Genomic DNA, 15390 nt, shown 5'->3' on the forward strand with positions numbered 1-15390 from the left:
GGTGGTATACAGCACAGGTGTAGGTGATGTACAGCACAGGTGGTATACAGAACAGGTGTAGGTGATGTACAGCACAGGTGGTATACAGAACAGGTGTAGGTGATGTACAGCACAGGTGGTATATAGCACAGGTGTAGGTGATGTACAGCACAGGCAGTATACAGCACAGGTGTAGGTGATGTACAGAACAGGTGATGTATGCACAGGTAGGTGATGTGCAGCACAGGTATAGGTGATGTACAGCACAGGCAGTATACAGCACAGGTGTAGGTGATGTACAGCACAGGTAGTATATAGCACAGTTGTAGGTGATGTGTAGCACAGGTGTAGGTGATGTACAGCACAGGTGGTATATAGCACAGGTGTAGGTGATGTACAGCACAGGTGGTATATAGCACAGGTGTAGGTGATATACAGTGCAGGTGTAGGTGATGTACAGTGCAGGTGTAGGTGATGTACAGAGCAGGTAGAGGTGATGTACAGCACAGGTGATTTACAGTACAGGTGTAAGTGATGTATAGCACAGGTGCTATACAGCACAGGTGGTGCACATTGTCCTCTATTTATAAATCATCTTTTAAACTGGAGTAAAACTTCAGAATTCACTACATACCTCTGCCTTCAAATTTACCATATATGTATACTTTAGAAAACTAGAATTCAGAACTAGGTTAGAAATGAGCAGAAGACAGCAAATTTGTCAGAATGTGTGTTTTTATTTGTATGTGAATGTGTATGTATGTACGTGTCTAGATATGGGTATATGTGTGTATATGTATGTGTGTATATGATGTATATGTATACACAACATATAGGTATGTGTAATGTGTACCTGTGTCTATATGTATATGTGAATGTGTATATATGTATGCATGTGCATATTTATATGTAGGTATATGTGTGTATGTATATGCATGTATATGTGTGTACATGGTATATATATGTGTGTATATATATGTACATGTGTACACATGGGTGTATGTGCATATATATGAATGTTTGTATATATGTAACTATGTATGTGCATGTGTATACATGGCATATATGTGTACCTGGTACATATGGGTATATGTGAACATATGCATACATGTCTATGGGTCAATGTGTGTATATGTGCACATGTATGTATATGAATTTGTGTCTGTATATGCTTATTAAGACCATGTAATCAAACTCTGTAGCATCTAAGAGGATACAGAGGCTAGTGTCCCTTCTAGGCCTGTATCCAATGACATGGCACAGAACCCCTCCCCAAGTCCTTAGTTGCACCAGGAATACCTAGGTTTAGGATCAACAGTCATTTCACAGTTGTATGTTGAACCCATGGATGCAGAATACCTCAGTTCCAAAGTGGTTAAAGCAGTAGCATTTTCTAGAGGAGGGCACCCTTGTGTCTTTATGTTAGAGTCTCACTCTGACTCTCAGAACATAAGCCTGGAAACAGAAACACAATGGTGACTGTGTGGTGGAACACAGGGAGAAGACAGAACAGTAGACCACCCATGGCAGTGTGTAAGCTGGTCACCCAGGGCCCAGCACCTTTCTTCTGGGAACAGAGCCTAAAGGGACACAGCTGTGTGATACAGACATGTGGCAGGTTGACTTCTGGAACTGGGTCTGTAGATGTCTGCAGGATAACACAACACAGAGTGCTAGCCTCACAGTCCGATAAACATCGGTGCCAACAGACACATACTCCCTGTCTCTCTCACTGGTGCCATGGAGCTGACACTATGTGAGTCAGAGGACACAGGAAAGCATACACAGGGCAGGGTATTTACAGATCCAAGCAGACAAAACCAGCCCTGGCCTGGAGGTGTCCTGTAGTGATCACAGAGGAACAGGACTGACAGATGGGATGTACAATAAAAGGGATTTTATCAGATTGCCTAACATCCTGTACCTGGGTAGCCTAATAGTTGGCTGTCTCCAGAACTTAGTAGCTGATCAGTCTGTGAGGCTGGATGTCTCCACAGTTATACCCTGGCCTGCAGAATTCCTGGAACATCACTGGTTTTTGGTACATGTTACAAGTGGGTTCTGATGTCCACAAAGAAATGAATGTAGCAGCGGCGATCACAGCAATGGAAAGGAAACGAGTCAAAAGCAAAGCTTTCTCAGACTCTCCTCTTATCTGATGACCACTGGAAGGTGATGTCCACATTTAGGATGTGAACACTTCAAACACCCTGATCCACTTCTCCCCTCACAGGTCTGCTGAGTGGCTGATGTCTTAGTTGCTGCCAGATCCAGCCAACGAACATTCCATTGGGCTTGATTTTTGTTTACACTCTGAATCCTGGTCCTCAACTGTCCTGAGGGATCAGGATGGAAATATCCTGATTCCTGTTCTATAAACCTGAAGAAGCCAGTCCCCTTCACTGGCTTCCATCATGCCAACCTCCAGTGACTGCCACTGTGTACACTAAAAGTAATTAGCCCATAGATCAAAAGCCAGTGACCTTCCTGTCTTCTGATTCCCAGGGGGCGCTAGGTGTGAGGGGCAGAGGGCTCAAGCAGAAGAGAAAGTGTGGAGATGCCAAGCCCTTTTATCCTTTACCTCCTCTTTTGGTCTTTACTCCTCCGTGAGCATTCCTGAGCCACCAGCCTCTTCCCACCACAGGACAGGGCGTGACCAGTCCTTGAAGTATTCCTGTCTGGATTTGTTTCGAAAGAAGCCCACTCGCTGGTCACTGTTACCAAAGCTCTTGCCAGGCACTGGCCACTAGGGAGTCAGCAGTGAGTGGGGTCTGGGGAACTGAACTCAGATCTTCTACCAGAGCAGTGAGTGCTCTTAGCCTCCCAACCATTTCTGCAGTGAAAGGACTCTCAGCATCACGATATCCTGAGAGTCTTTACTGGGACACTAGCCAAAGCCAGAGCTTGGCTTCAGATTTCAGTTCTCAGCAGAGGGACAAAAATAGTATGGCTTGCATGTTGGTAGCATCACATTGCTTAGCCCCTATTCCAAGGACCAGCTCTGGAGCTGATGGCAGACAGATGCTTCGGTAAAGGGTCCGATAGCACCAAAGGTGCCTGCTCCTGTCCACTTGCTAACAAGTTCTTAAATGTTCAGTCTTAGGACTTGTGGTTTTGTATCCCATTCTGACAAGGCTGTTCAGGTTGGTGGTCTCTTCTGGAATCTTCTAGTGCCCATCTTTGCTGCTTAGTCCAGAGAATGCTTCTTCGGGGTGTGGAAGACCCAGGAATCAACTACAAATGGCTTTATATTTAGACCAGGTGACCTTCCAACAGGGTGACAAAGAATTAAGGTAGTCTTTGACATTAGCTGGCCTGTAAATTAGTCCCTGTAAAGTAAATTTTACAGAATGCTTGTGAATGTCCCCTGTACCTACTTCATCCAGGGCTCCCTCTCATGTGTTTTAATAAACATTCTGAAAAACATTAAGAGGCCTTTTATAAATAAGTAGGTGGTCCTGGTTTATGGCACTCATGTAAAGATCAATACCTGGGTACCTCTGGAGATAGGTTACAAACCTTAAAACAAGCATCATCTCCTGATTTTCTGCATGGTCCTCTCCTGAATCATGAGACAAGGGGTGCAGAGGACAGCCTATATTCCTGGCCAGCCCTCCAAACCCATGACTGTGAGCAGAAACAGTAGATAGCCATGCTTAAACCTCTCAGTGTTTCTCCCGGTTAAATCCCATCAGAATTGTGCAGAAGCTGAGAGTCACCGAAGCCAGTTGCCTCTGTGTAGACTATGAGGAAGAGCAGGAGGGGAGAGCTTGGCATCAGCTCCAAGAAGTTACAAGCGCTTACATTGCCTTGGGGAAGATAGTGCAGACTTTAGAGGCAGAGCTGGCTTAGCATGCATGAGAGAGATTCCCCTACCCAGCTTGAGGGACTCACAACTGGAAAGGAACAGCTCAGGCCCCAGTCACGCAAGAGAGCAGATGAACAATGGCTTGTTCTCTCTTCCCTCAGCAGCCCTGGGAGGGGACATTAAGGAGGTGGCATGAGGGACTCCCAAATATTTTAAGGAGCAGTTCTTGCACATGAGGCCTAGGAGTCTGTGGAGAGTCCACTCCAGGCAATTGTCTTGTGGGTAGGTGGACTAAGAGATTGTAGACTGACTTTTTACAGTCTAGATTAGGAGTATTGAATATAGCTCTCACATCAGCTACGCCAGCTGCTGCGGATGATGCTTTTTTTCTCTTTTGATCGCCAGCTGGCTTCAGATAGTGAGCTGAGTCTGCTACTCAGTAGCCAATTCGTTCTCCAGGCCTCAGTTTCTTTATCTGTGTCTTGGGTCTAACAGTAGGGCTGGGTCTTGAGGTGTTAGCATCAAAAGACTTAAGGAGTGACACAGGCTAAGAACGATTCAGATGCTTGCTTCACACCTATACATGCTGTGTGTGCCTGTGTGTCCACTAAATTCATCTCCCTGCATGGGCTCTCTGGTTCTGTGTTACTATGCTGTTCATCCCGCAGCATCGGTGACATGTTGGATGATTGTACGAATGAGCAAACGCATTGAAGGAAGCCAATGGCTGAGGCCACGGTGGTGTGGCCTTGGGAGCTCTGCTGTAATGAGTTGGCATACTCCTTCTTCACTGTCTACGTGTAGAGCACATAGAGTAATGCCCGGGTCATCTTGAGGGGACAGTCAACACTGCCACTGCTGGCTTTCTTCTATGTGAGGTCACCACACTACCCAATTTGCTACTTTGTGGTTGTGGCTATTCTTGAGGGAATCTTGCTCTGTAGCATAGGCCAGCCTCAAATTTGAGAGTCCCTTGTGCCTCAGCCAAGTACTAGGGTCACAGGCATTATATACTCTGCCCATTTTGTAGGGAAGAAAGTGGGTTTAGAAGAGGTAAATCCAGACGCCTGCCAGGTCACAGGGCTGAGATGCACGGAGGGGTCATAGCCTCTCCTCCCCTACCACGCCACATCTTTCAGTACTGGCTCGATCTTTTGCACTGTGCTCGTGGTCTCTTGTTGGAGAATGAGAGCAGAAGCCATTGGCATCTGCTCAGTGAGAATGGAAAATGCTTGTCCCAACACAGAGAGCAATCGGTCTTTTCTTTCCCCAGCCTCCTTCCCTCTCCAGTCTCTCTCCCAAGAAAAGCCATGTGATCTGTGGAGTTGGTGATTTCCAGGGTGATTCTTGCCGTGTTAGCTGTGCTCCGAGGGAGACACTGGCTCTTTTAGGTGACTGAGCGCCACCAATCTGAGCAGATACCATCACACCAGCTGCTTCCCTGGTACCCATACCTTACTTGGGGAATGATCTAGCGTGTCCTTAGGGCACTGACCTCTGTGAAGCTTTGGGTAACCCTCTGTTCATGCCGTGTGTCTGGATCTGTATTTTAACCAACTACCTGGGCTGCAAGATCCAGTGTCCAGTACTTCTCAGTAATTCATGGGGCAGCCCCTCCAACAACACCTCCTGCAATTGCTAAAAATGGCACCCTACTCAAAAGGCCCCTTTCACAAGACAGAAGCTCATTGATAGAGGACATTTAGAGTGCCCCTCAGGTGCTGGTCTGGAGAGTGGCATATCAGGGGCAGCTGACTGTGAATAGCAATGACAAGCAAACACTGAGAAATCCTAGCTGCCCTGTTGGTCCTGGATTCCCTTAGTTTGCCCACTGTCCTGGCTGCAGATCTGTGTTCAGTTCCCTTCCAAGTTCTTCATGACAGGGAGTCCTTGAAGGGGGGCTGGGACCAGAAAGCCACAAAGTCTTTGATCCTGGACAGCATCCAGATTCCCACCGAGTCAAACTCCTGATTTCAAAATGTGTGGATGGCAAAGTGCGGTGGGGCTCTTTGCTGAAGACGAAGATCAAGATGAAACTAGTTTTGGCTAACAGTGAATGCTAAGAGCCCGATGAATTCAGTGCTGGATGTTCAGAGAACTGGGGTGCCTTGGGGAGAGTGCTGGCAGCTCAGAGAGCACACCCCCTCAACTCCGTGGTGAGCTGTCAAGTCTTTTCCCCATCTTGTCTCTAATCAGCTTTTGGGTCAGCAGCTTGCTTTGTTTTCTCCTCAGATTACAAAAGATTATCTTAATTCAGTCCCAAGAATCTCTCTCAAGGGAGTGGTTTAATCATCCAGAATATTTATATTTCATTCACAAATTAAAACCCCTCCGAGCACACACATGCTTGGAGATAGGAGCAAAAATCCTGTCGTTTGCAGTCAAAAGAGAGGAAGCTTTGATTCGTGTGGTGAGCCCATGTGTTAACAAGGGAGCTGTGCGAGAAGCTGGTCCCTGGAGATGGGGCAGACCAGGAAGCAATGGGAGACACAGAGTGGCCAGTTCTGATTCTTACCAAGGTAAACCCAGACTCCAGAAGCCACAGAATGTGACCACATTCCCAGGCAGGACAAAAATTCAGATGGGAATAGGAAGGTATCTGCATTAGACGGCAACTGTAGGGGTGCAGGCTGATGATCCAGGAAGTCCAGTTGCCCTTCTGGCCTCCTGAGTTGTGGGCTAAGGTCTCTAAGGCATAGCTTAGGCAGCAGCTAGGAAGCAGCAGGAAGAGCTTGAACATGCAGAGCTGCCATCTGCGTTCAGGAATCTATGAATTTCTTGCGTTTGTGTCTCCCAACACATTACTGTTTTACAAGAAATGCCAGCAATTGAAATGATGTCACAAAGCCATCTTTGCCTTGAATAGACATGTTGATACCTTTCCAGTTCCATATTCACAGCCGAAAACAACTGTAGCAAATTCTAAGTTGGGGCTTCTTCACTGAGGGACACTGCGTTAGTCTCAGCTCTGAGAAGAGCTGCCTCTCCCCCATACACTGAGATGAAGGAGACATGGGAGAAAAGAACACTGTCTAAGACATGTGAGAATCTTTCCATATGTGCAACACCAACACACTTCTCCACAACGCACATGGATAGTGTGGAGAGAGCATGGCCCTCACACAGAAGAGCTCGGCCAAAGCACATGCACCCACAGCATGTCTGTATGGGAAGCAAACACCTGAGATGTCCTCAGCCCGTGTCCTTCACTGCCCCGAGAGCATCACCCTCCTTACATCTGTCAGTGGTCTGTGTTCATCTTCAAAAGGAAAGCCTGCAGTGTTCCTTTCTTCCCATAATCAGACACAAGTTGGATCCAAGGAGTTGGTTTCCTTTAGCTTCATAACTTGTCTGCTTTGTATGTTGTGACTCCAACACTCACCATGTTCATGTGTGTTAACAAGGATGCAGGCTGCTTTCCTGGTGCACATATTGCTGTATGTTGGGGTAAAGGTCTCCCACACTTAGCTGCAGAACCTAAGAAATGGGGCCTCCCTTGTACTGTCAATACTACTGCGTTGGTTACAGTTCCCCAATGGTGTCAGGTGACTTGTGTAATTTAACTAGAACATGAGAATACACTTTGAACTTATTAAAACAGAAGGGCAGAGCTGCTTTCCTTAATTGGTGAAAACCATTTGGTAGAGCATTGTAATTCCCTTTATTTATTTTCCTCTCTCAGGTTCAATAAATGAAAAGTTGCCCCAGCGGGAAGGTGCTGGAAAAGCAGGTAACTATCTTGAAATGATTTTGCACGGTGGTATATAAGATTTGATCCGATTGCACCTTGAAATGACTCCCAAGTTGAGATACAATGGGGGGCGTTGCTCCGATCTCCCAGCAGCACGGATCCAGTCCTGCCTTCGGCTAGTCACCTGCAGGGTCAGGCAGTACACTCAGGGGTGTTGGCTACAGTTTGTGTGGGGACCATTGAAAGAGGCTCAGGACCACTGTGGATATACTGTGTTCTGCTGTAGGTGGGCCAGATAGCACTGTAGGGTATGAAGAGAACTGTAACACAGCAGCTAACACTGGGTGTGGCAGGTTCAGCTGTAGGTAGGAATGCCTTGCTCAACTATGGTGTGTCAAGGTGTATGAGGGCAACTTTGCAGGTGTCAGGTACCACTGTGGGTGTGGCAGGTTCAAATACTACTATGGGCCTATGAGTACTGCTGTGGATGGGTCAGGATGGGCTGTCAGTGACTTACATTCAACTGTAGGGCAATTCAGTGGGTATCTCAGGGTCCCTGGGGGTGTGCTGACTTCTATTAGAGGTGCATTGAGTGACTCAGACAGTATCAAGGGAGGCATTTGGCTAGACAGTAGAGATTCAGTATCTTGGCCTCTCATACATTCTGAGTCAAAGAAAAGACCAAGGACACCATAATATGTGTGTCTGTGAGGAGGCAAAAGCTTTCTCTATAGCACATGCTCTTCTGAACAAGGGACAGACAGTCTCTTCTTTTCTAGGGGCAGGGCACTTGATGACTAAGTTTGTCTTCTCCTGGGCTGTAACCTGCCTACCGAGACACCTCGGGAAGATCTGATCTTTTGCCCCTTGACCTTCCTCAGTTGTCCCTGATGTCTATATAAGACATATTCTGCTTTTAGTCAGGAAAGATTTTCAAGATGCATTTTCTTTTACATAACCATAGACATTTCTTTCTCCTGTGGGTTATAGTATAATAAACCTGACAAAGAGAAGAGCTACAAAGACAGGACAAGTAGAGCTGAGTTTACTCAACCCCATTCCTGAGGCACAAATTGAAAAGTCTCTTGGCCAGGAACTGGGCTTCCTGTCCTGGAAGAAAGATCTCTGTACTGTTAATATACATTCATGGAATATGTTCAGAGGGTCCCACACAGATGCAGAGAGGCCTGAGATAGACAAAGAGGACTAAAGCATCCAGAGGTTTGCGGTTTGCTCAGAGGAGTGTGAAACAGGCACGGGTCTTTGATCATTCTTTCTACAGACCAGAAGAGTGATAGGAGGAAGGTTTTGTGGTACGGAATGCACTTAAATGGGGGGAGGTGATAATGCAGGATTCTGCAGCCTAGGAGCATCTCCTCACCAGGATGCTCATGTGCTCCACTGGGGAAGTGGGGTGTAGATAAAAAGTGAAGTCAAGGAACAAGAAGCCCTGTGGACTGAACGCCACTGCTCTCTGGACAGGCACCCAACAGAAAGTGTTAATGAAGCAACAGATCCAGTTTTAGAGAAAAAAGGGAGACACTGCAGAAATGTGGAAGAAAGACAGCGTCCCTGCCCTGTAGTCTGTGCCCCTATTTTAGAGCTGCCAATGGGTCCACAGCGCTGTGAGACACAGCATTCTAAGAGCGGGTGGGGCTGAGGGCAACCCAAACAGGGGCCTCAGCTGGACAGACAGATCCTGGACACAGCTCCATCTTTGGGCTGGACATCATCCACTATGCCCACCTCACTCTCAGCAGCCAGGCTCCATCCAGCCATCGGGGATGCTGTGCTTTTGAGAATGGCTCACTAGGGTGACTTTATCCTCAGCAATATGCACCAAGAACCTCCCCCCCTCCCCACAAAACCTTAGGAGACGTACATGCCATTTAGAGACTTCTTTTATGACCTTTCGCGATTCGTAGTATGTTAAATTTGGTTTAAATAGATTATTCCTTTCATTTCCCGAGCAAATATAATGGTTCGACATCAAATTTTCCTTATGTCAAACATTAGACTTGAGTATTCCATATAAGTCATGCAGAGTTTTTGACGTTTAGACACTAGGCTTTTTTCAAGAGATTATTAAAGATTAAAGGTTTTAAAAATAAGACTCCTGTGCTCCCCTCTAATCCCCCTGGGGTTTCTAGACATCTGGAGGATAGAGTGGGGTCACAGCTAGCTGGGTCCCATGGCCAGCCCTTGTCTGACATGCTGGTTCTGAAATGACTGCATCAACATGTCGGGGGTTGAGTAAAAGCAGAGGGGAGAGAGTTGGAGAGACACCAATGTCCCAGCCACTATCATGTCAGGCGCTCTGACATGACCAAAGGGAGGTGGTCAATAAATTCAGCAATGATGGTCCTCCAGGAAATGCGGCCGTTGCTCTCAGAGCCCACCCCGCCTTCCCACACGCAGACCCCCAATCCCATGCATGGTGCTCCCAAGGTCCCCTCTGTGCTTGCACTACTAAGTGGCTGGAAGCACATGAGGGGAAGGCATAGCCTGCTGGCTCAGACTGTGGCTCTCAAGGCATCCTCTGCATAGGAACCCATGCAGAAATGGGCCTTCAGCTCCCACAACGACCCCTGGGGATCTCTGTTCTCTTCCCTAACTCATGGCCTGCACTACACAGGTCTTTTAGCACCTCCTCCCTAGTTTTCCACTTGCCTTTAACTGCCCTACAATAGCCACTGCCCTGATGGTTTAGGTCTCCCGTGTGGGCCTTGGCTTTCAGGTTCTCATAGCGTTTGGGAGTAGCGGTCCCTTAAGCAGCAGTCAGTGTTGCTGCCTGGGCCTTTGGGGACTGGTTTTGCTTGGATGCTGGGATGTTGGGAGGTTCTGTGGGTGGTTTGCAGGTCCTGGGCTCTAACTTGGATGCACACTTATTTAGCTTACTCTCATAATTGTAGTCTCCTTGCAAATCTTTTCCATTCTGAATTCAGATGATGCTGCAGCCCCAGCATTGGAGACTCAGCCCCAAGGAGATGAAGAAGGTGAGCCAGAGATGGGGAACTGGGTGGGGAGCAGGGAGGGGCAGCCAGGGGCTGGGAAGTGATACCAAGCTGCCTTGGGTATGATGCCATTCACACTCACAAAGAAGGCTACTGTCTGCTGTCCTTCACTTGTAAATCTTGAAAGACATTCCACAGAGAGAGAGATAGCTGCCCAGGAAGGACAGGAAACAGTCTGGTCAAGTGATGCCAAAGCCTGCTCCCGTAGGATGCTGAGGGTAGAGATGAAGAGAGGAGTGAGGACCACAATACTGCATGATATGCCAGTTCCTTCCTCCGGCACACATGCATGCGGTCGAGAGTGGTGGGCGGACCCCGTGCTTGACCACAATGTACTTTGGGTGTGAAGAAACCAGGTGACTGTTTTAATAACAGAACAGTCCAGTGGGCTGGCTGTGAGAGGCTATTTCCAACGTCATGAGGATCTATTGCTTCTTCGGGTGATTTTCCACATTGCCACAGGGTTCTGCTGAGCAGAATACCTTGGTATTCATTTTATTAATGGAAATGCATGTGTTCAAAAAGATGTGATAACGTACCATTTTCCAACTCACAGATGGTCTTTTTGATACAATGACAGCTATTTTAAATGTCTTATTTTATGTGGGATCGTTCAACTGTGTGATAGCCTCATGTTAAATGAGTGACTATTTTCACCTCATGGGATATATTTGTGCATTAGGCTGTTTCTACTCTCCCTCTGTTTATCTCTGTCCTTGGTGATGCTGAGGAGCAAACCTAGGGCTTCCTGTATGTTAGGCAAATGACCACACCACCGAGCTATAACCCCAGCTCATACTGGAGTGTTATATAACACATGGAACCTGCCTTTAGCCAAATAGATTTTAGTTACATGTTTGGATTAAAAAATGCATCTAAAATTTTATATTATTGGTATAGGCATTTAACCATGTTTAACGGTTTCTTTTTGAAAGGCGCAGTGAACCTTTACTTATTATACTGGGCTGAGAACCTGGGTTCTTGCTGCATTCCGTAGCTCAGGAACTCCATGCTTCCTGATGCACTCACTGTTCACTTTAATGTTTCTCTAGATATTGCCTCGCGCTACCCTACCCTCTGGACCGAGCAAGTCAAGAGTCGGCAGAACAAGACCAATAAAAATTCAGGTAAATTGGGACCTGGTGTCAGTCTGTCCAAGGGAGTATTTAATTCAGGAGTTTTGCCTTCTTCAGGTTTTTAAAATGTTCTTTATTAGATTCTCTAGAGTCTCAGAAGGAATTGTGCACAGCTATGCAGTGGGCTGTGTAGGTGCAGTGGGCTGCACAGGTGCAGTGGGGCTGGTGGTTGGTGGGTGCTCCTTCTGAGGCAGATTCTGAGCTGTCGGGACACTTAGCTGCTTTAGGATACAGCCTCCAAATGTATGGATTGAACCTGCTACAGGACAGCACGGACAGAAATAACCTTTACAAGCAACTGTTTTGATATTTTGTAGACAAGCCGAGCAGCTTCTTGCTGACCACTTTGTTTTGGGAGTTTATGGGGCTCAGTGGGTGGGTGTCCTGCTGGGCTCCTCGGGCCTTTTGTAAAATCGGAAGCTGTCCTTTGGGTCTGGGGACAGGCAGCCAAGGAAGGTCAAGGTGACCACAGGAATTTCTGGGATTGACCTTGAGCACAGAGATGAGAGGCAGCTGCTCCCCAGGGCATCCTGGCACAGAGTGCTCCTGTCTGGGGTGTATGCATCTTTTAAAGTGCACTTTACGTATGATGCAACAGAGATCTAAGAAGTGTCACAGCTTGGAAGAGTCTATGTGCAACTATATCCAGCACAAAGAGTCACTCTCAGGAAGGCCATGTTTGGTAATGTTCAATCTCAAATACCCAAGAACGTCCTGTTTGGGAAAGCTTGCCGTCTGGTACGTCACGGTGTGAGACATGGGTTCCACGGTGCAATAGAAGGTTGACCTGGAGCCAGTGGGCTCCTGAAGAGTGGGTGAGCGCTGCTCTATTTTCTTCTGGCCCTGGCTCTGCATGGCTGAGCCTCACCTTGTCCCCGATGGAGGTCCCCCCCCCTTGGCTGCTCTAAGAAAGTTAGAACCAAAAGCTTTCACCATTTGTAAGTATGCAAAGGCAGGACATTTGAAGTGAATTTTTTAAAAACTCAGCAATGATTACTGTTGGCAGCTTTACTATTTATTTTAGTTTTATTTCTGTTTCTGTGATAGAACACCCCGACGAAGAGACGCTAGGGCAGAAAAGGGTTTATTCCAGGTCACAGCCTCCATTGATGGGAGCCATGGTAGCTACTCATTCAAGACTTGAAGGCAGGCCTGCTCACCATTCCACATGGTAGTAACTCAGATCAAGGAGCTAATTTCACAGCCAAGGAAGTGTGGCAGAGCCATGAGGGTGTTGTTTAATGCTTGCAGACGGGTTTATGCTCTGCGTGCTTTTTCCAGAGTTCTAGATCATCTGCCTCCCATAGTAAAGCAGGCCCTCATTTAGCTAACAATCAATCAATAATGTATTATAATTTAATAACATATAGGATATGTATGTATATATTAAAGGAGTATATAATCTGATTTTATTATTATTAAATATTATATGAGTATATATCATCACGTATACTAGGCAATTCCTCAGCTGAGACTCTCCCCTTAAGTGACTCTAGGCTGTTTCAGTTGACAGTTAAAGCTAACCAAAGCACCCACTGTATAAAAAGTCTCCTGTATGCCTCTCTTTTAGGAGGCAGGTTTTATTCAATTCTGTTGCCATACTTACAAAAGTTAACTGATTCAATCCTATATCAAAGCAATTAGCGTATGAAAAAAAAAATCATTGCTTATTTTTAAGGAATAGGTTCTTGAGCACTTTTCATGGGAGAAGCTATATGGTTGGGGCTGACTTTGATCTGGGAAACACACAGATAACTTTAAAAGCAGTCGCCAGAAATATGTCACTTAAAGGTGCGTCTAATTGTGCTCTGGAAGAATTTCAATTTAGGAAGGTGACTTGTAGAACACGGTACCACCCCTTAGTCATGTTTGCCAGTGTTAGGCTGTTTACAACTAACATTCAACAATGGAGCAAGAATTCAGTGTACAGAAGACTGAAAAATGCCTGAGGAAAGCCCAGCTTACATAAGTTATTATAGCTTATTTTCCATATGTGAGTAGAATTCAAAACAGAGACATTAAGTTGATTTATGGACACAGGGCATGAAACAATTAGGTTTTGTTTAACTGTATTGTTTACTTTCTGAGGATCAAAGAGTAGCTCCCCATGGTATTGTAGGACATTAAACAAGGTATTAGCAGTGAATCTGTAAATACTTTTGGGGACCTATGGGCTGTCTATTGTTAGTATACTTGGCCATCAGAAGACACTTGTTTGTATTTAGTTTCTATTTTAAAAGCTTCCTTTACTTATGATCATCCTTGGCAGATACAGAGATGTTTATTTAACAAAATATTTAAGGATTGGAGTATAGATTGGCAGTAGAGTACTTTCCTATTTGGGTTTTATCCTGGGTCGACAAACAGCAGCTAGGAGAGCTGTAATTTATGAGTTATTACTCTGTATTTTAAGTGTTGACTTAGTGTATTATGACTCTTGCATGCTCCTTTACAGTAAACGACAAAGTGGAAATGCACTGTTTTATGTATATGAAAACGATACTCATAAATGAGCATTTCTGCCAGGATTTGATACTAAAATAATATCATATGCCTTCACTCTAAAATCTGTAGTGCACTACAGTAAATATCATGAGGCAGGTTAAGTGCAAACCAAACAGGCTCTAGGGTATTCAGTAACAGCAGAAGTCATTCCTGCAAATAAGACACAAGGCTGCCTAGTCTATGAAAATTACATGTAGTAGCTACATAAGGAATTTTTGTTTTCTAAATCTTCAGAGTTTTGCCAGCCTATGTTCAATGGGCCCTCATGGTACCATTGTCATGATGTATTTAAGCAAGCAAAAACAAATCTTCTCTCTCTCTCTCTCTCTCTCTCTCTCTCTCTCTCTCTCTCTCTCTCTCTCTCTGCTTTCTCTGTCTCTCTCTTTCTCTCTCTCTCTCTCTCACACACACACTCACACTTTCTCCCCCCCCACACATACAGAGACAGAGACAGAGAGACAGAGACAGACAGAGACAGACAGACAGACAGACTTTCAATACTTTTTGTATTTTGATCCCTGGACTTTATCTATTTGTTGGTTCACTTAGTAAGAGACCCAATCAATGTACATTAAATTAATAAGTAAATTCTAAATTTACCTCTTTTACTTAAGAATGCCTTATTGTTCAAAATGTCCTGTCAGTAGCAAACAAAGGGTGTTCACTTTTTTTCTGATCTTGAGTTATCTTACTGCAGTAAGTTCTATTTCCTATTCATGAATATATATTAATTGATTATAAAGTGTTTTGGATAGAAGATTTTGTAAGACTCTTTTAATGATGTGTTTATTAACCCATGTGCTCATTAAATATATATTAATCTAATCCAAATCCTTTACTGGTGTATATAATGCTTTCCAAACCTTTGCCGACCCTTTAAAGCCAGTGTAGACTACTAAAGAGGAGGCTCAGTTTTTCTCTCTTGCTTTGTTTGTTAACAGCACCACAAAGTAAATGTTACTCAGGAATTATGAATATCCATTTGTATAGGGTCTGTTGTAGTTTGAATGAGAATGACCCCCACAGGTGCATATGCTTGAACGTTTTCTCCAGTTGGTGAAACTGGAAAGGGCTGGGGTGTGTTGTCTTGTTGGAAAAGGTATGTTACTGGGAGTAGTCTTTGAAGTTTCAAGACCCTACATTATTCCAGTTGTCTCTTTCTGTGCTTCCTGGGTGTTGTCTAAGTTCTCAGCAACTGCTCTAGCACTGTGCTTGCCTGCCTGCTTCTATGTTCCCAACCATGACAGTCATGGACTC

The 15390-nt window shown here is 45.4% G+C and overlaps 1 protein-coding gene across 2 annotated transcripts in view; it reads left to right on the forward strand.

Annotated features, from left to right (window-relative positions):
* SMOC2 (SPARC related modular calcium binding 2) overlaps nt 1–15390 on the forward strand; it is a 126094-nt gene that overhangs the window by 58317 nt on the left and 52387 nt on the right. Inside the window, exons 5-7 of one of the 2 annotated variants that reach the window (XM_080941947.1) lie at nt 7470–7517; nt 10391–10474; nt 11545–11619. In XM_080941947.1, the coding sequence (XP_080798073.1) occupies nt 7470–7517; nt 10391–10474; nt 11545–11619 (207 nt within the window). The remainder of the gene's footprint in view (nt 1–7469; nt 7518–10390; nt 10475–11544; nt 11620–15390) is intronic. The other variant, XM_080941948.1, reaches the window with a different exon arrangement.

This window comes from Micromys minutus, assembly GCF_963924665.1.
Source record: "Micromys minutus genome assembly, chromosome: 30".
Taxonomy (NCBI): Eukaryota; Metazoa; Chordata; class Mammalia; order Rodentia; family Muridae; genus Micromys; species Micromys minutus.